At 45.4% G+C, this 20,329-nt stretch overlaps 1 protein-coding gene and 1 non-coding gene across 2 annotated transcripts in view; both read right to left on the bottom strand.

Annotated features, from left to right (window-relative positions):
* Nucleotides 1-267: 267 nt before the first annotated feature.
* The window catches only part of CFAP221 (cilia and flagella associated protein 221), a 91,031-nt gene continuing 70,969 nt past the window's right edge, over nt 268-20,329 (bottom strand). The window contains exons 20-24 of the mRNA XM_026510141.4: nt 14,549-14,707; nt 13,145-13,236; nt 7,607-7,699; nt 5,148-5,243; nt 268-486 (exon numbers count right to left, since the gene is read on the bottom strand). Coding sequence (XP_026365926.3) covers nt 378-486; nt 5,148-5,243; nt 7,607-7,699; nt 13,145-13,236; nt 14,549-14,707 — 549 coding nt within the window. The 3' untranslated portion in view covers nt 268-377. The remainder of the gene's footprint in view (nt 487-5,147; nt 5,244-7,606; nt 7,700-13,144; nt 13,237-14,548; nt 14,708-20,329) is intronic.
* Nucleotides 18,686-18,791, bottom strand: LOC113263511 (U6 spliceosomal RNA). The gene has a single exon (XR_003319234.1). It is a non-coding gene; the product is annotated as a U6 spliceosomal RNA (small nuclear RNA).

Raw genomic sequence — 20,329 nt, forward strand, 5'->3', positions numbered from 1 at the left:
GCCATGACACAGGTGCTTGGGGAGGCCGTGTCCTCACCGGGGCTGCGCGGCTCAGAGGCGAGGGCTGCGTGCATGCAGAGGTGGCCGCCAGCACCACACCAGCTACAGAAGGCTCTGGAGCTCTGGGAGCAGGGGTGGCTCCCAGCTTGCTCTACAGTCTTGGGGCCAGCAGCGAATCTCGTGCCAAGGAGTTTCCAACACTGCCATCCCGCTGGTGACATTGTAATTTTTCAAAAGAAAAATGACTTACAAATATTATACATCATCCATATTTCAATTTTATTCTCTAGAAAGTTTAATTCCAAAAACGGCTGGGACGTACATGGACCCAGCAGCCGGCAGAAAGCCAGCGAGAGGGGCTGACCTCCTGGTGGTTTTTATCCTAGAATCAGGTACGAGTTGAGAGCTTTGCTCCGCAGGACCTTCATCTCCTCCAGCACCTTTTCTCCCGGCTTCTCGGTTGGCTGTGCTTGCTCTTTGACCTCTCTGCATATCAAACACCCGACAGGGACACATTAGCGCACTTGGTGACAGCTCGGGTCACCCACCGGCCCGGATGCTGGCTCTGGATTGTGGGGATAGCTCAATGAAGCCTGGAGGACTTGTTTTTGTTTTTAAAGATTTCATTTATTTATTTGAGATAGCGAGCGAGAGAGAGAGAGCACAAGCAGGGGAAGGGCAAAGGCAGAGGGAGAAGCAGACTCCTCGCTGAGCAGGGAGCCTGACGCGGGACTCGATCCCACGACCCTGGGATCATGACCTGAGCCGAAGGCAGACGCCTAACCGACTGAGCCACCCAGGCGCCCCTGGAGGACTTGCTTTATACTTTTTTATATAGGATTGATATCACATATATCTATTTCAAACTATATTTAGTGATAATTTAGTTACCAGTGAAAACACTTGGCTGGTAAGTGATTCAAACCTGGCTTCTGATCTCAGCTACATGAGTTTCTTACCATGGCCAAGTTCCCTAACTCAGGCTCCGTTTCCAGATGGGCAGACAGTGGTAATTCCCATCTCCTGGTGTTGTCGAGAAGGGGAAACGAGAAATTACTCATAGACGTCTTAGCATGATGTCTTCTAAGTGTTCAGATGCATTAACTGCTTCTTCATGTTTATGAATAAGGCAGACTTGTAACATCTGACTCTGACACTGGCTCTAGAAGTGGGGGAATCAGGGCGAGGGTTCTGCACCGACCGGGTGGTGGCTGGTGCTGAGCCCGGGGGTGTGGCAAGGGGGTTTCTGGGTAGAACTTTCCAAATATCTGGGAAGGAATTGATGAGTGCATTTGGTTGAAAGGACAGATGTCTGAAGATTGGGAGCTCGGCTCTATGATCTGCCTAGATAGGAGAATACAGTATAAACTCAAGTGCTTCTGGAACATTTTCTAAACGGGGTGAAATGTAAAGTACTGGCAAATGCCTGGCAGTATTGAAAAAGCAGAAAAATCTGAAAATGAAGAATTACAATGTTCCCTGGGGGCACCCTGGTGGCTCAGTCATTTAAGTGTCTGCCTTCGGCTCAGGTCATGATCCCAGGGTCCTGGGATCGAGCCCCGCATCGGGTTCCCTGCGGTGTTTGCTTCTCCCTCCCTCTCCCTCTGCCTGCCACTCTGCCTACTTGGGATCTCTCTCTCTGTCAAATAAATAAATACATAAAATCTTAAAAAAATAAAAAATAAAAAAATAAAATGTTCCCTGATGAGTGTCATAAAACTATTAATGGGCATCATTTACTGGAAGCGATTTTAAATATATATAGGTCATGTCTCCCTTTAAAGATACTAATGGTTGAGTGATACTGTGGAAATCGAAGAAGTGTTGAATGATGTGTCAGCAACTAAAGCCACTCTCGTAGTTTCTTGGACATTGTACACAATTCCCTTTAGTGGGTCTTGAGGGGGCTGAGATCCCCACCAGGCAGCAAAGAATCTCCCGGGTTATTCAGCTGTCGGGGGAGAATGTATGATTCTCTGCGTCTATGAAAACAGAATTTTCCAAAGACCAAATAGATAGTGTTCATGGGGAATGAAACACCACTGATGTGTTCTTTTTGCTCTGTCCGAGCTCGGGTTGCGTGTGTGTGTGTGTGTGTGTGTGTGTGTCTGACAGTGAGGATGCTGGCAGCTTCTGGCGGAGGCTGACGGAGCTGAGGAAGGGAACGAGTAGGGACGGAGAAGGCAAAACTGAGCATCGGATGATGCTTGATATGCGCTGAAGAGAATTTCTGAACCAGTTAACTTTCCAAAACCATCTAGGGCTATCAACCTGTTGGAATACTCCCCAGCCAAGAAAATGATAATTATGTTGATAACTTTGACATGTGAAAAAATGTACATAAAAGAATTTAAACTGCAAAATGGGTGAATTAAAAATGCCATGATATGTCTCTTGAAAGTGGGTCAAGTGTATATGTATTTTTGAAAAAATTAGAAGCAAATTTGACGTGTAGGAAATGCTTAGAGTTCACTGTTAGTTTATTTTTGCGGTAAAGTAAGGGAAATACATTAAAAAATACCACTTTGGGTGAATAGATAAAGTAGTGACTTCTGTTTCATTTAATAATAATTTTCCAATCAAGTGGCATTCAACATTTGCTGTGTAGCATAGAGGGCGAAAGGCCACATCTGAGAGCACGTGAGCCGAGAGGGTATTGGATATTATCCCCATTCATGTGGCAAGCCGTTGTTTCTCCAGGGGCAAGCTTTGAGATTGAAAAACACAGGGTTTTATTTAAAAGTCTCAGTGTATTGTTTGAAAACTGAAACAAAATGCAGTGCGGAACGCAGCTGTTTGTTGAGGTATGTGAGAATTTACGTGGTAGGAGTACAACTTGTTTTCTATTGGTAATCCCCTGAGCAGAACAGAGGCTCACTGAAATTCTATTTAACATTTTTATTTCCTAAATTTTCTTTCCCTAGAAACCGCTGATCAGTTTTCTGAGAAGTGTTGGTGGCCGTAGGCTTCTGAAACCATCACCAACAAGCCAAAGGAAACCCACACGACTTTAAGACATGTGGGGGGAGTTCCTTTCAGAAAAGGCAGGGCCTCCCCAAAACCACTCCAAACGAAGTGACAAGACAAACGGAGATATTTCTAACATATCTGAGGTAATTATCCTTAGTGTATGAGAGAGTCGGAAATAGATAAGAAACAGATAAATGCTTCCTACAGAAAAGGCAAAGCAAGCCCCTCATGAAAGAAGAAAAATAGTTGGTAACATAGGAAAATTTATAATACCGCTTGTCAACACAGAAGTTAAAATTAAGACAATGACAAGGTCCTTTTTAAATCTCTCCTGTCGCTAAGGAAGGAGGAAAAAATGAGAGCCTTCCGTGTTACTCAGGGCATTTGCACGTGGGCAGTCGCGGCCTCTGCTGGTAGGAGGTGCGCTGATGTACTCTGAAGGGCTACTAAACCATATGCAGGAGAGCCTTAACATGCACACTGATCCCGCACTGATGGTCCCAGGAGTTTGTCCTGAAGAAACAGTCCCTGATAAGTTTGCAAGGAATTATGGCGCTAGGAGGTTTATTACAGCGCTACCGGTAACAACCAAACTCTGGAAAGGGTTTATATGATCATCAGAAAAAGGTTGGTTAAATAAGTTATGGTGAAATATAAGGGTGTATTCCTATATTTATAAATATATGTTTATAGTATACTGCCAAATAAAAGTGCAGAAGATAAAACAATACAAATAACGTGATTAAATATTGTTAAAACATATATAATAATACATAATCAATATAATTATATTAACATTAATATATATTAACATATATATATATATATATATATATATATATATATATAACAAATAAGTAAATATTTGGAAGACCAAACATCAGAATGTACAAATTACTGCCTCTGGGTGGTATTGTTTTTATATTTTTATCTTTAATTAAAAAAATTTTTTTAAAGATTTTTTTCTTAAGTAATCTTTACACCCAACGTGGGGCTCAAACTTACAACCCCAAGATCAAGAGTCTCGTGCTCTACCGACTGAGCCAGCCAGGTGCCCCTATTGTTTTGATTTTTTATATTTTTCTGTATTTTCTGATTTTTTTAATAATAAAAAAGGCATTTTTTAAAAGAAAAAGAAGTTTTAAAAGCATACCTGGAATTTCAAACTTATAAGCCATATGAACTATATGTGGTTACTTCCATTACAAACATATTCATCAAAACCAAGTTTTTGGGGTGCCTGGGTGGCTCAGTCAGTTAAGCGTCTGCCTTCGACTCAGGTCGTGATCCCGGAGGCCAGGGTCGAGCCCCGCATCGGGCTCCCTGCTCAGCAGAGAGCCTGCTTTTCCCTCTGCCCCTCACCCCACTCATGCTCCTCTCTCTCTCTCTTTCTCTCTCAAATAAATAAAATTTAAAAAAAAGAAACCAATTTTTTGAGGGATGATGATGATGTACTTGCTTAGCTCTTTGGCCCCGGGGAGAAAGCAACTGGCGGGACGTCCTCACGCTGGTGTCTCATTTCCTCCTCACACGGCCTGTGAGGGAGACTTTATTTTCTGTTTGGTGTACGTGAGGAGACCACAGCTCAGTTACTGCGGTGGGAAGCAACTAGGCTGGAGGTCTCACATGTCATAAATGGTGGGGCTGCGACTTGGCTGCAGGTCTCCTCCCGCTGCAGAGCCCGGGTTCCTGATACCGGATGAAACTCATTCAGTTATCAGTAACAAACACACACACCTCTGAAATTAGATGATAAGTAAATGGAAAAACTGGGTTCAGTTTTTTTTTTTTAAAGATTTTATTTATTTATTTGACAGAGATAGAGACAGCCAGCGAGAGAGGGAACACAAGCAGGGGGAGTGGGAGAGGAAGAAGCAGGCTCGTAGCGGAGGAGCCCGATGTGGGGCTCGATCCCGTAACGCCGGGATCACGCCCTGAGCCGAAGGCAGACGCTTAACCGCTGTGCCACCCAGGTGCCCCTGGGTTCAGTTTTTAAATGTTCACCTGCCAACCACACTTGAGAGAATGTAATTGTGCATAAAATAAGATAGACACACACCTCTCTCTTTTTAAAGCCTAAGATACTTAGATTTGGACGACATGACAATTCTATACTCCATGTAGGACGAATTCTACCAGAAAGCTGCCTCTTCCCAAGGCATAAAGCATCCACTTACTTCTCCTTTTTGTTGTCCTTGTGGTCCAACATAGGGAATTCTGCTTCAATCATTTCTGGAGTCAATATAACTTCTATGTTCTGTTCGCAGAGCTCACTGAAAAGGAAGAAGATGCTTAGCTGGAATGGGTTTTCCTTCCCGAAATGAAATAGAGAAATATTGTGATCGTTTAAGAATTATGCAATCCTCGTGGCTTTTAATGTTACTTCTACCCACTTTCGTTGAGTCTATGTTAAGAGAAGCACAAGGCTGATAAACTGCTTTCCACCAGCAATGGGAGGAATCATTATAACCAGAGAGTAAAAGCAATTTTTAAAGTGGGATTATAGAATTCATATTCTTTTCAAGTGCACACGGTATATTTAATACTGACCATATCTTGGACTGTAAAGAAAGCCTGAATGATTTCCAAAGATTCTGGCCCCAGTGGAATTTAAATAGAAATCGATAGTGAAGAAGATAACTTACAAAAAGTCCACAACTGCTTTAATATAATTTAAACATATTTAAATAATATATTTCTAAATAAACTATTGCTAAAAGAAGAAATTAAAGGGACCGAGGTGATTTTTTTTCGAGGTGATTTTTATCTTGTGGTCTGCTATCTGCTGGAGCAGGGGTCAGCAAACTTTTCAGTAAAGGGCTTTGCAAGTCATACAGTCTCTTTTGCAACTACTCAACTCTGCTTTTGTAGCATGAAAGGAATCAAAAGAAATACATACATCAATGGGTGTGGTTATGTCACAATAGATCTTTATTTATAAAAATAAGTGGCAGGCCAGAGTTGGCCATGGGCCATAGTTTGCTGACCCCTGGCCTACAGCTTTGTTGTCTGATGGTTAAAGCTTGGTTGCTGCATGTATGGGTTCCAGCTGGAAGAAAGTAAGGAGAGACAGACCATGGAGGAGATATACTCACTCCTTCAAGGGTCCTGATCAGAAGTGGAGTATCTCCCATCTCCCATTCCCTGGACCAGGGCCTTGCCAAATGGATGACCTTCTGGCAAGGGAGGCTGGGAAATGTCACTACTACTTTCAACAACCCTATTACTTTAGAAGAAGAGAATGGATTTTTTGATAGTGACTCAGTTAAGAGAAATGCTTCCATTCAACAAAGTCTTCAAAGTTTGGAATTAAAAGCAGGAGCACAGGGGCGCCTGGGTGGCCTGGTTAGTTGAGTGTCTGCCTTCCGGCTCAGGTCATGATCCTGGGGTTCTAGGATCAAGGCCCTCGGGTCCTGGGATCGAGCCTGCTTCTCCTTTACCTTCTGCAGCTCCCCCTGCTTGCGCTTTCTCTCTCTTGGTCAAATAAATAAAATCTTAAAAAAAAAAAAAAAAGCAGGAACACCGTTCAGCTGTGATACTCAGAAGTGGCACAGCAAGGTTCCATTACGGAAAGTACCCTTGGAAGCCACGAAAGCTGTTCCAGCCCCAACCAACTGAACACTAATGACTGCCCAGCAGCCGCACGCTGGTGCTTTGCAAGCATCAATTTCCCGTGAGTGCTTTCCTGTCTCTAAGGTGGGGATAACAGCGATCTCATCCCCGGGAGTAAATGAGGCCGTGTGCAAAGTCCCGTGCCGGACACACGGGCAGTGCCTGGTCAATGTCTGTTACGATTACTACCCTCGTCGTCAGCGTCAGCTTTATCTCCTGTGAACTCTGACAACTCGCAGGAAATAGGTTCTATTATTCTCATTTCGAAGACGGGGAAACTGGGTCACGATAGTCCCCCCATCAGTGCTGAGTGGAGGAGGGGTCAGCTAAGCTTCGGCCTGCTGGGCACCTCCCACGGCCCCACCAGACAGGACTTGCTCCTCTGAACCTCATGCAGACGCGTACCATCCGGCCCGGCTCCCCCGTCTGGCCATGGTCCTCATGCAGTGGTTTCCATGGAAGGCGCTCCAACCTTCCCCGGGGAGGATTCGGAGCTTCGAACGCTCAGGTATTGCCAAGTGTCACTGCGCGTGGCCAAGTCTTAGAACTGGATAGACACCTCAGATACTTAGGATTTCACTAATTGATTATTTACGTGGACGGATGTTGAAATGGGCATAGCGACGGGAGATTGAAGGCTTTGGACGCTCAGTAGAATGAAACGTAAGCACCTTGGTTTGGGGCCTAGGGTTTCTATGCCTCTCCACATCCCACCCCCTTTCAAGTACTAACCCAAGTCCACGTGACCACCGACGCCTTCCCAGCCCACTGAGCACCACCTCTGCTCCCCCTGCCCTTGAGCTCCTGGAGCACCGAACGATCTGCGAATGTGAGGCACAGAGATCGTCTACACCCCACCACGAATTCAGCCTGCTATCCCCTAGCTAGGGCTCTGGGCGGGTGTTAGCCTTAACTCGTTTGGGTTGCGGACCTGGGCACCGTGAACTCTTCTGAAGTCTCTCCCAGCGCCTAGCGCGTTTTTGTGGAACAGACCACATTAGAAACCAAAGGTTCGAGAAAGTACCGTTCAGCTGTTTCCAGTCTGTCTTCTTCCGGTAGGGCGCCCAGAACGGCAGGGACAGTTTCAGGAAGCATGACTGAATTGAAGGAACCATAGCTGTGGAGGAATCACACAGGCAGCCGAGGATAAACGCTCACATTTGCTAAAGTGCTTCTACTTTCCCACGGGGGAGGACGTTCCCCTTCTGTCCCTCACTCCTGAAAACCCACTCGTGCTTCCCTACGGACAAAGGCAGGGGGTGTGATAGGTACCGGTCAAATCCTAGAGGATGTGGCCAAATAAGCCATTTTCTGGAGTTTAGAAACAGAGCTTTCAAGCTGGTAGTGTCTAATGCTATTTCTAGGGGGCACAGGGCGGTATTTGGATAGTTGGCTTTTCTTAACATTCCCATCTTTACAGTCTTCCTCAGTTGTTCCATATGCAATTTCAAAACTTCCTCCCCGCCCCCGATATATTATTCGGTATTATGTATTTAGAGCTTTATTTAAAAATTCCTGGGACTCGAGCACATTAAAAGAATTAAAATAGGGTGAAAAAATATTTTTAGTTTAGAAATTGGCAGCAGACTTCTGTTTCAAGATGGTAGAACAAGCATTTGCCTTTTTTTGGTCCCAACTACTTAAAAACTTATATTTTTAAAAATGTTTATTTATTTATTTATTTTAAATTTTCTAGAGAGAGAGAGAGCATGAGCCAGGAGGGGCAGAGGGAGAGCGAGACAGAATCAATAGCAGACTCCATGCTCAGTGCAGAGCCCGACTCAGGGCTCCATCTCATGACCTTGAGATCATGACTTGAGCCGGAATCAAGAGTTGGACGCTTAACCGACTGAGCCACCCAGGCGCCCCTACTTATAAACCTTTTAAAGGAATAAGACTTGAACACACAACAAAAAAGGAGAAAAAACATACATGGATAAAAGTTTTCAGCAGTTTTGGGGTGCCTCGGTGGCTCATTTGTTAAGCGTCTGCCTTCGGCTCAGGTCATGATCCCGGGGTCCTGGGATCAAGCCCTGCATTGGGCTCCCTGCTCAGCACGAAGCCTGATTCTCCCTCTCCCACTCCCCCTGCTCGTGCTCCCTCTCTCGCTGTGTCTCTCTCTGTCAAATAAATAAATAATATCTTAAAAAAAAAGTTTTCAGCAGTTTTCTGGAATAAATTTTGGAATCTGGGAAGAGTGCTTTCTCATGAAGAAGAGTACATGGTGACAGAGCGTAGAATACACAGGAAGGAAACGGACCTCCCCCCAGATCCCAGAAAGATTGTGAGCTGAGGGTAAGGCAGGAGGCAGATGTGGAAACACAGGGGAATTAATTGAAGCTTCCTTGGCCATGTGCACGTGTATCTTCGATGGGGCGCCTGGGTGGCTGAGTTGGTTAAGCACTGGCCTTCGGCTCAGGTCATGGTCACAGGGTCCTGGGTGGAGTCTTGTGGGGGAGGGGTCGGGCTCCCTGCTCAGTGGAGAGTCTGCTTGTCTCTCTTCCCTCCGCCCCCCCCCCCAGCTCGGGCTCTCTCTCATTTTCTCTCTCAAAAAAACAAACAAAACTTTTTCTTAAAAGAGCATGATATTGTTCTACCTATTCAAAAAAATATTAAACCAATAACAGAAGGGAAGGGAAAACCCCCAGACTGAAAGCAAACTGAAGCAAATACTATTTCACATGGATTTCATAATCATGGTGAAGGGAAAGAAAGAAAAAGAAGGAGAGAAGGAAAAAGAAGGAGAGAAAGGAAGGGAGGGAGGAAAGAAAAAGGAAAAGAAAGCACTAATCCACAAAACTTATAAATACAGTATTTGACTAGTCGTAGTTTTGGTGGGATGTGGGTACGGGGGAAACTGCTAATGAACCTGAACTCTATTTATCATGCTTGTTTATTAACATGGTTGTAGGCGAAGCAATTGTGAAACTACTTTGGACATTCTATGAAACCGAGTAATGAGTAAATGCTTTAGGAGCCAGGGGTCTCACACTGGAAGAAGGGACATGCAAATACAGATTGGGGGGGAAAGCCAGGCAATAGTTTGATGGATGTGGGCTGGAATTATAAGCATTAGTATGAATTCGTCATTTCTGAAATGTGCGTATGTGTATGTATGCTTGTGTGTGTGTGTGTGTGTGTGTGTGTCTGGCTTGTTTGCTGAGGAGGCCAAGAAACAAAGTTTCTCAGTAGCAATGTGCCCACCTAGCAGCCAGGTTTTGGTGTTAATACCATTCCTCACTAAGGGGAACCTGGGCGCCACCGCCCTGGGACTTGTCCTACTTATTGACTTCCTGACGAAGCACGCAGGTCCTACCTGACGAGCCCAATGCCACTTTGGAGCGCGGTGGGCAGAGGGGATTCCTGCTGAGCGGGGGTACTGAGACGTGGAGAGCCCGGCCCACTCTCCAGAGAGCAGGCTGGTCTGGGGAGACAGCCTGGCAGCAACCATGCGTTCTTCACGAGACCAAACTTATCCAAGTTTTAAATTCGGAGACCGTGTTCCTCTTACTTTTGCATGTGCGTTGATGTTCTTCTGACATTGAAATGGGGGACATGGTAGATGGTGGTTGGGTCCTTTGTTTTGATGCTTTTCTTGGCAAAGCAAAACTCTGACAGCCCTAAAACAGTTCTTAAAATTCTTCTGGACAACACTATATGTTAATTAATTGAATTTAAATAAAATAAAATAAATTCTACTGGACATTTTGCTAGTCTATAAAATCCAAAAGTCGGGAGTGCTGCTGGATTGGATAATTCCTTCCATGGCTGCTGACTTGCGAGATTTCTTGGAAGTCCTAGAGAGACTCAGCAAGTTCTCATTGAATTTATTAAAGAGCAAAGAAGCCAAGTGAGCTGTTTTGATTATTATGACTACAAAAATGACTTGGAATAAGTAAATAGTAAATAACTACATTGCATGGTTTGACAACAAACAGATAATTCTCAGGGGCAAAGGAAATGTCTCATAAGTAATAGGTAATTTATTCAAGCAAAATGACTGCAAGGCTGATGTATCATTAATGGATTTGTAGGAACCTAAAAAGAATACATTGTCTGTAACTGCTTTTTAAAAATAAAAACAGGGTCTAGAATCTTACATCATGGAAATCTCCGATACGGAAATGTAGACTCCTCTCTTGATTTTATCATCCGTTATGCAATTATGGTTTATTTTGAAATGAATTGGCCCAACAGAGCACTCAGGCACAGAAGTTGAAAGTAACAACTCAGAGTTGGAGAGTTTTCTTTAATTCATGCAGAATTCATGTTTAATTCATGGTTAATTCAAGCCCAAGGTAACTGCAAAAAGCTGACTGCTTTTTGAAAGAACAGCCTCAGGAGATTTTCCCAAGGACACTGCTTTGGGAAAAAAAATAGGAATTCTTTCCTCCTTAATTCTTGAGACTTGTGCGTGCCGACAGCTGCTGGCCACTTTTTGCCATTTATCCATTTGTCATTTTGCTTATTTAGTCTCCTGACTGTACCCCACAGCCAGCCACGTCTGGTTTATTGGGGGGGGGGGTGAAGCTTCCTCACCCCCCAGCGAAGGCAGGCAGAGTGGCAGACTATCGCCATCTGGTGGCAGCAGAGCCACCACAAGGCTTAGTGACAGCCCAGTGGGGACGCCATCGCTGTCCCTGCTCCGCAGACCAGAAAGGTATCGTTCAACAGGCTTCAGTAATAAGAACTCACCCAAGGACTCAGAGCAGGTGACTCAGCCCACGAGGAACAGAGGCAGGCTCGAAGGCCCTCTAAGGTGTCCGTTCCCTCTACAGTGCCACTGTCTCCCCTGATTCTAGAGCTTTCGGACTTTAGGAATGTGTGCAAGGGAAGAACAAAGACGGTGAGCTTATTCTAGATGGCTCCAGGACGGCTGAAGCCTGGAGGAACCCACAGAAAAGGAACCCCTATTTTTTGAGCTCCTTTCAGGTCCCAGACCCCAGGCTGGGTGCTTTTTGCTTGTCTGCCGTTCATCTCCAAGCAGAGGACAGTAGCTAAGAAGTGCTAAGAAAATAACCCGAAAGGGATGGCCTGTGGAAACGCCTAGGGAAGGGAGGCTGAATGTTGCTTAGTTCATCCCCTGGCAATGAAGGAAGCAGTTCAATTCAGCATAAGTCATACACTGGCTTTCAGTGAGCCCCTCAGGTACCTGGGGATGGTGGGTAGACAGCGTACAGAGGGTCACGGCACAACCAGTGAGCTCTCTTACCCCTACTGACATGAAAATGTCCATCCCCTTGTTTTTGTTTTGTTTGTTTTTTTAGATTTTATTTATTTATTTGAGAGAGCGCACACAAGCAAGGAGAGGGGGAAGCAGATTCCCCACTGAGTAAGGATCCTGATGTGGGGCTCGATCCCAGGACTCTGGGATCATGACCTGAGCTGAAGGCAGATGCTTCACTGACTGTGCCACCCAGGCGCCCTTGTTTTAATGGGCAAGAGGACTGGGAGAAGAGGCCGAGGAGTGTGGCTGATGTCACAGGGGACACTCTGGGGAGGGAGGGGCTTGAGTTCCTGCCTCAGAGGATCCAGGAGATGCTGGTGGGGGTGGGGGGGTGGTACAGTGATCACCTACTGATCCCACATAGTGGCAGAGCTCAGCTTTCCTCGGGGTGGGCCTCATTCTGGATCAAAGGACTTGAGGGAAAGGTGACTGCCGATGGCCACCATTTTGAGTACGAGTCACATCCACTTGCCAAGAAGCTATTTAACTATGTTTGTAAGGACAAAGGACTGAAGCAAATTCAGAGGCTCAGGAGTGGGTGACTGCCCAGCCAGAGTCCTAAAGAAAAGGCATCAGACTCCTTGTTTGCGATCTTAGGGCTTTGACGAGGTGTTAAATGGGCAAACTAGCAAACATGTGTTGACTCTAGATGCCTTCTTTCTTGGTCCAACGATATGCTCATCTTCCTGTTCCGTTTCTGCAGCTGAGCTCCGTCTGTGTGTGACGGCAGCTGTGGGGCCTCACAGGCTGCGGCACAGAGAGAAGCAGCTCCTCGGGAGTTGGGTGCGGACGGTGTAGAAGGCTAATTCTGACAATTCAAGAATGTTAAACATTGACCACGAATATTTCAGCTGAATTATATGGATTGGTTGTCCACGTTTATTGAAATAGGGGCGATCAGCCACTTGTGACATTAGTTTTTTTAAGAAGTATATCTCAATGAAGATAATTCAAAATATGGGGCACCTGCGTGGCTCAGTTGGTTAAGCGTCTGCCTTCGGCTCATGTCACCATCCTGGGGTCCTGGGATCGAGCCCCGCATCAGGCTCCCTGCTCAGCGGGGAGCCCGCTACTCCCTCTTCCTCTACCCCTTCCCCCTGCTCATACTCTCTCTCGTGCACTCTCTCTCTCTCAAATAAATGAAATCTTAAAAAAAAGATAATTCAGAATATGTGAGTCAGTGATACATCATCATATTTCTCTAACTAGCAAACTTCCCTAAAACCCTAAAAGTAGGATTTGACACAGTATTGGCGGTTAACTTGGAGGTTCACAGCCTCTGTCATCTGTGGGGCAAACATACCTCTGGGAGATGAACAGATAGCTGCGGCTTACCTCTGTGTCGTCTCTGTCTTCGAGGTTTCGGGTAAGGATGAGAGAGCCAGCGGCTGGAACTTCTTCCAGTGCATTATCCCAGGAATAATGTCCTGTAGCGAAAGCCAGGCACAGGGTCCCACACGTAAGGGATCTGTTTGGTGAGGTCAAGCCTAGGAAGGACTTCCATCTCATTCAGCTGGCTTTTTGGCAGTCTTAAAAGTTTAGCTCCAAAATGTATAATTTCATTAAGTTCAACTGAATTCTTCTGAGGCTAAAAGACAACCTCTCTAGCAGAAGACATTAAACAATGGCACGGGGAGCTAAAGTAGGGGCGAAGGGGAGATTTTCTTGCCCCTGATTCATCAGGCACACAAGGAACTGGGCCTGGTGATGGAGGACAGATCGGGCCTTACCATCTGTTTTGTGAATGTGACACTAAAGCGATGTTCGTCATCGGACGGCATTCCTGGCAGGGCAACATGCCTGCAAACGCACAGACATGCGAAGGAGGGCGCTGTCGGGGGACCACCAGCTTGGCTGAGTGCGGCGCCGGACGGGACTGGTGGAAAGTGAGTCTGGACAGGAAGGCTGGTCACAAAGGACCTGTGGGCGAAGCTAATGAGCTTGGAGCCGCTCCCTTGGGCAGCAGGGACCACCGAGGGTTTTTAAACTGGAAAACGAGACCCATTTGTGTCGAGGGAAGGTTTCTAGGGAGGGCTCTCCGCACAGGGGTGGCCCATGAGGTGAAGCAGAAGATTCGCCTGCTGTGTGGGGCAGACTGGGGGATCCGGTGATGGGCAGTTATGGGGAATGAAGGAGAGGGAGGGATCCCAGGGACATGGGTCCCTGCACAGGAACATGTAGATCAGAAAGGCAAGCGGGTAGCCCAGGAAGAGGAGGCGGGGTGAGGTGCGGTGGGCAGAAACAGGCAGAGATAATGATCTGTTAGTGACTTAGGGACTTTGCAGGGCCTGAGGACCACCTCTAAGAGGTGACTCTGGCCATTTAGGTCATCTAAGGGGAGAAGGAATTCTCTGGAACCTCTCCCGTACTGTGCATTGGTCACCTCACCACCTCGTCCATTCTGATGTTACACTTGTTGGAGCCGAAGAGAGAGGAGGTGAGACCATGGGGTTTCACCTGGCACGTGACCTCGTTTTACATGGTTGCAATGGGACTAAAACGAGTATTAGGCACAGCTTTCAAGTGCAAAAGAGAGTAATAAGGCTGCACGTGCAGCCCGCGAGGTGGGTACAGACAGGACAAGCGCAGAGCCGAGGCCGGCGATATGAGAGGGTACCATTCTTGTTCTGCAAGCTCTGACTGCAGACCTCAACTCCAGGGGGCCCCTCCATGCCTGTCCCCCTGCCCTTCCCCGCAGCCCAGCGCCAGCTCTGCCCGAGAGCCTGCCGCTGCCATTACCGTGTGATGGAGAAACTGCTTTTGGGTGAGAGGAATGCTGGATCCCCTGTGGGACTCCCTGATGAACTTGTACTTGGGGTGAGGGCACAGATGGTAATCTATCAGGGTTTCTGCGTAGGTCAGAGGGTGCTTCACAGCAAATAATCCTGGGCTGGGATTCTGCAGGAGAGAGAGAGAGAAAAAAAAAATTCTCATTTGTTTACCGGTTTCTAAGTCAGGCCACGACAAGTGGGCGACAGCAAATGTCGTCCATGGCTCCTGCTAGCACTAACACTCTGGGTCCCTGTCAGCTTGTCTGGGAAAGAGAAGCCTCTGAAGACAACGTTCTTCAAACGGGGCAGTCAGAGTCATTCATAAATGTCACTCTGCTGGTTTAAGAGTTTCGGTCCGTGCCATGTGGGTTTACTAAGTTCTCGTGGAAACAAGTACCACTGAAAGCGGGGCTGAAAACTGCTTCAAGTTCTGTATTTATTTCTAAATTTGATGAACTGGGGGCATTTATTAAATAAGCAAACTAGTTTTAAAAAGCAAAGAAACTTCTGGTTTTGAAAACAAAAATAGCTTCTTAAAAACTACTTTACAGACAAGACAAAGAAGAGGATGACATCTGATAGATCAGGAAATGCCAACATTTAATATTGTTTCGGTAATGTTTTTAATTCAGGAAGGCTCCATTCGGATGCAGTATCTGGTTTTAAGGGAGAGCCTGTTTTTTCTTAATTTTCCAACAAAACTGATGGAGGCCCAGAGCGATTATATCAAAATACAAAAATAGAGAGCCTTTTAATGTCGCTTCTGGGGTTAGTCCAGGAAACCCCACTCTTGTCCCACACAAAACGGAGCTCTGCCCCTCACCGCTGTTTCCTATCAGACGTTTAAGAGCCACTAAGTTGGCATTTTGTTCTTTTTGTTCATGCATATGATTTTTAAAGGCTTCCCCCCCGCCCCCCCACCAAACAACAAAACTCCACATGGCTTATAGAAACCCCATCTCACTGCCAAGAAACAAATGTCTCCCACAATGAAGAAAATGTAGCTAGACTGGGGGTGGGAGGTGGGGAGGAATACAGCACCTAGATTCCAGGGGTGGGAATCAAGTGTGGCCCCGTCGAGAATGCTGCGAGAGTGACCGCTGTTGGTGCCAGAGGCTGACCTGAGGCTAGAAGCAGGGAGGAAGATGGGGAGAGGGCCTTTGCCGGAACTCGAGGATACAGAGGAAGGCAAGGGCAGGGAGAGGAGGATGCCCACTGACCAAGTCTGCATCGCCCACAGCAAAGGAGAAGCAAGCAAAGCCCCCAGGGGGTACTTGGAGTTGGAGGAAGAGTTAGGGTACATATCTACATATATATGTCTGGCAGCAGCAGATTCTTTTCGGGTTCCTCTGAGCACTGTGTAGGGTGGGGACAGAGACAGAAGAGAATGAAAACATTGCATTCCACCCCCTGGAGCTCAAGGGAGGACCCCTTGCCCAGATGGGGGCTGGAGGGTGGGAACCAGGTGAAAGGTGGGGGCCCTAGTGGGACAAAGCAGGGGAGGTCTGAGAACATACAGGAAGGTAGATGAGGAGGAAGGAGGGCAAGGAGGGTGGTGTTGGGGGAAGTAGGGGACATTTCCCGCTCCAGTGTATCACAGAAGGAGAACCCAAGGACAGAAGACAGAGCGAGCCCCCCCCATCCTCCCTGGGCGGACCAGGTCCTCTGCATAATTACACCAGAGAGACGCCCAGAAGTTGAGCAAGGAGAACTTTGGCCAACCCCAGGCAGGAAGTAGGGGAGACGGGCAGGGTTGAAGAAGGGAAAAAGGAGCACAACTCCACTTCCCGGGTAAGGGGCGTGACTGGACTGTAACAGTCTGATAACTGCTGACTCCCACAGCCAGAAGATCCCCCCTGCCCCCCGCACCCCCACCACACCGCCACCAAGTGATGAAAGGCCAATCAGGAATGTGCCTGGGAAGGGACTCCAGAGGGAACTGGGGCAGGAGCGACTGAGACCCCAGCTGGGTAGAGTCACTGTGAGACTAGGAGACAGTGTGATGGGGGAGGGGCTAGCTGTACCTTAGCTGGGTGGTGATGGGGGCAAGATACACGACACGGGGGACGGGAAGTTAGCTGCGTGGCCTTCAGGAGTATCCCCTATACTGAGGGTGTGTGAAGTTGCTGTGTGGCCAACTCTCTCAAACTGCCTCAGGCCAAGTGTACTGAATGAAATATTTTTGGAAATGGTGAGATCACTGTCCTTAGTAGTTGTCATACCTCAGATTCCCCCGCGTGGCCATTGCTACCAGGGTAAGTGGTCTGAGTGGTCATCCCATAATGATTTTAATTTTCCTCAAACTAATGCATGCATGTGGTAGCAACTCACCCAGGATGGAAGGATTTGTGATAAAAAGCCATGGGGCTCCTGAGGACACTCCCTGGCCCTGGCCCTGTCCCCAGGCCCATATACCAGAGGCTGTTTCTTTCCATTATTTCTGAGTTCTGTGTCTCTAATGGTCACTACTCTAAACACTATGCTTATTCTTCCATTTCTCTATTATCAACCTCAGACAGTATCCACTGACTCATTCCTATGCAAGATAAGGATTTTGCTCATGTACACAAACGCTCCTTCCAAACTTCCTCCTTCCAATTTTGAAAATCACATTGTTATTTTTGGTTCCGTGGTGAGTTAGCTTTGTGACGCGAAAGGATGCACTACTACCCCTATTTCTTGTTTCATCATCTTTAGTCGAGTATTTCAACTCCCCCCTCATGTGAAATGAAAACATGACCATTCCTACGCTTTCTTGTACCTTTCTTCCTCTCTTTCACAATTTTGCTTTTCTGTTATGGAGATTATTAACATTTGCATTCTGGAACCACAACCAAGACCTCATGCTTTTGTTCATAAGTTGTCTTTGAAAGTTGGAGACTACTAAACAGCTTTTATTTTGTCTTAACTGTGTAAATATTTTTCTCTGCCAGGCCAAGTAGAGGCTCAGATTATAGTTTTTTGTGAAGGTTCCATATCAGGTCACTGATAGAGAAAAGTTTTAGTAGCAAGGCTAAATGAATTCTATTTTTTCTTCTATTTGCCATTAACTCTTTTTGTTTGTTTGCTTAGAGAGGGAGAGAGAGGGAGTGGGGCGGAGGGAGACGGAGAGAGAGAATTTTAGGCAGGCTCCGTGCCCAGCACGGAGCCCAATGTGAGGCTCAATCTTATAATCATGACCTGAGCTGAAATCAAGAGTTGGACACTTAACCAACTGAGCCACCCAGGTGCCCCTGCCATTAACTCTTAAAAATCACATCAAACTTTAGTTTGGTTTGCTATTTGGAACACATACTGATTTATAGTTGATTTCCCCTCCTAGAGTTCATAACGGCCTTTTCTTTTGCTGAATGATGTACCTTTATATAAAGTCCTTGAATGCTTCCATCCTCTCAACTGCACTGGTAGTGTGTGGAGTCCACCCTTCCCTCTATAACTCTCTCCCAGAGCCTTTTACCTTTCCTCCTGCAGGCTTAATGCATGAATATCATTCCAATACTTTGTTATAATGCTTTACCAGTTGTGACAGGTATTTATTTCCTTTTTTCTTTCTTTTCTTTTTTCTTTTCTTTTCTTTTCTTTTCTTTCTTTTCTTTTCTTTTCTTTTCTTTTCTTTTCTTAGGGTTTCCAAATTCCTCCTTTTCTATATAGACAATATTTTGCTTGTGAATAAAGATAGTCTTGCTTCTTCCTTTCAAATCTAGATGCCTATTATTTCTTTTTCTTGCCTTGTTACATTGGCTATAGTTACAATCTTAACAGAATAGTAAGAGCAAATATCCTTGCCTTATTCCTGATTTTAGGGGCAAAGCATTCAGTCGATTACCATTCACTATGATGCTAGCTCCAGGTTTGTTTGTTTGGTGTTAAACAAATTTATTATGAACTAAAAATATGGAATGCGGGATGCCTGGGTGGCTCAGTCAGTTAAATGGCTTCCCTTGGCTCAGGTCATGATCCCAGGGTCCTGGGATTGAGCCCTGTGCCAGGCTCCCTGCTCAGTGGGGAGCCTGCTTCTCCCTCTGCTCTTCCCCCTGCTTGTGTGCTCTCTCTCTCCTTTTCTCTCTGACACATAAATAAAGTCTTTAAAAAAATAAAAATAAATAAAAATATGGAATGCTTCACAAATTTGTCTGTCACCCTTGTGCAGGGGCCATGCAATCATCTCTGTATTATTCCACTTTTAGTTTGTGTGCTGGTGAAGTGAGCACAGTTCCAGGTTTTTAATAGATGCTCTTTATCCGGTTGAGAACTTTCCCTTCTGTATCTCAATTGCTGAGAGCATTTATCAGGAATGACAGGTTACTTCTCTGCACCTATTGAGATGATCATCTGGTTTTTCTTTTTTAGTCTGTTAATGTGGTGAAGTACACTGAATTTTGAATGTTAAACTAATCTTGTGTTCCTGGCATAAGGTCTTATTTGTTCATGATGAATATGATTTGTTAATATCTATCTATCTATCTATCTATCTATCTATCTATGTATCTATCTATCTATCACCTATCTATCTATCTATCTATCTATCTATCAATCATCTATCATCTATCTATCTATCTATCTATCTATCTATCTATCTACTCATGAATCATGAAGGATACTGGTCTATCCCTTTCTTTTCCTGTAATGTCTCTCTCTGGCTTTGGCATCAGAATAATACTGACCACCAGAATGAGTCGGGAAGTAATCTTTTCCATCTTCTGGAAGATTTTTTGTGGATTTGGTATTATTTCTTCCTTAAATGGATTGCAGAATTCCCCAGTAAAGGCATCTGTACCTGGAGTTTTCTTTGTGGGAAGTTTTTTAACCACAAATTCTATTTTTAAAATAGATATGGAGCTAATAGAGTTATCTACCTCTTCTTGAATAAGATTAATAGTTTGTGCCTTTTAAGGAATTTGTCCATTTAACTTGTTGAACTTATTGGCATAAAGTTTTTCATAATATTAACTTACTATCTTTTAAAAATTATTTATTTATTTAAGAGAGACAGAGCATAAGCCAGGGGGACGGGCAGAGGGAGAGGGAGAAGCAGGCTCTCCACTGAGCAGGGAGCCCAATGTGGGGCTCAATCCCAGGACTCTGGGATCATGACCTGAGCCAAAGGCAGACACTTACTAACTGACTGAGCCACCCAGCCACCCACCTATTATCTTTTTGATATCTGTAGAATCTGTAGTGATGGTACCTCTCTCAGTCCCGTTATTGGTAATTCATGTCTTTTGCCTTTTTTCCCCTAGATTAGGTTTATTCATTTTATTGATTTTTCTCAAAGAACCAGTTTTTCTCTATTGTTTTTCCTTTTTCTATTTCATCGGTTTCCAATCTAATCTTTATTATTTCTCTTTTCTGCTTAGTCTGGATTTTATCTGCTCTTCCTTTTTGAGTTTAAAGGGGTAGCTGAGGGGCGCCTGGGTGGCACAGCGGTTAAGCGTCTGCCTTCGGCTCAGGGCGTGATCCCGGCGTTATGGGATCGAGCCCCACATCAGGCTCCTCCGCTATGAGCCTGCTTCTTCCTCTCCCACTCCCCCTGCTTATGTTCCCTCTCTCACTGGCTGTCTCTATCTCTGTCGAATAAATAAATAAAATTTAAAAAAATAAAATAAAAAAATAAAGGGGTAGCTAAGGACAGTGAGTCCCACCCTTACTTTCTAATGTAGGTGTATAGCATTATAAATTTCCCACATTTTTTTTGTGCTTTCATTTTCATTAAGTTAAAAATACTTTCCAATTTTTCTTTTGATTTCTT

This window comes from Ursus arctos, unplaced genomic scaffold, assembly GCF_023065955.2.
Source record: "Ursus arctos isolate Adak ecotype North America unplaced genomic scaffold, UrsArc2.0 scaffold_1, whole genome shotgun sequence".
NCBI lineage: Eukaryota > Metazoa > Chordata > Mammalia > Carnivora > Ursidae > Ursus > Ursus arctos.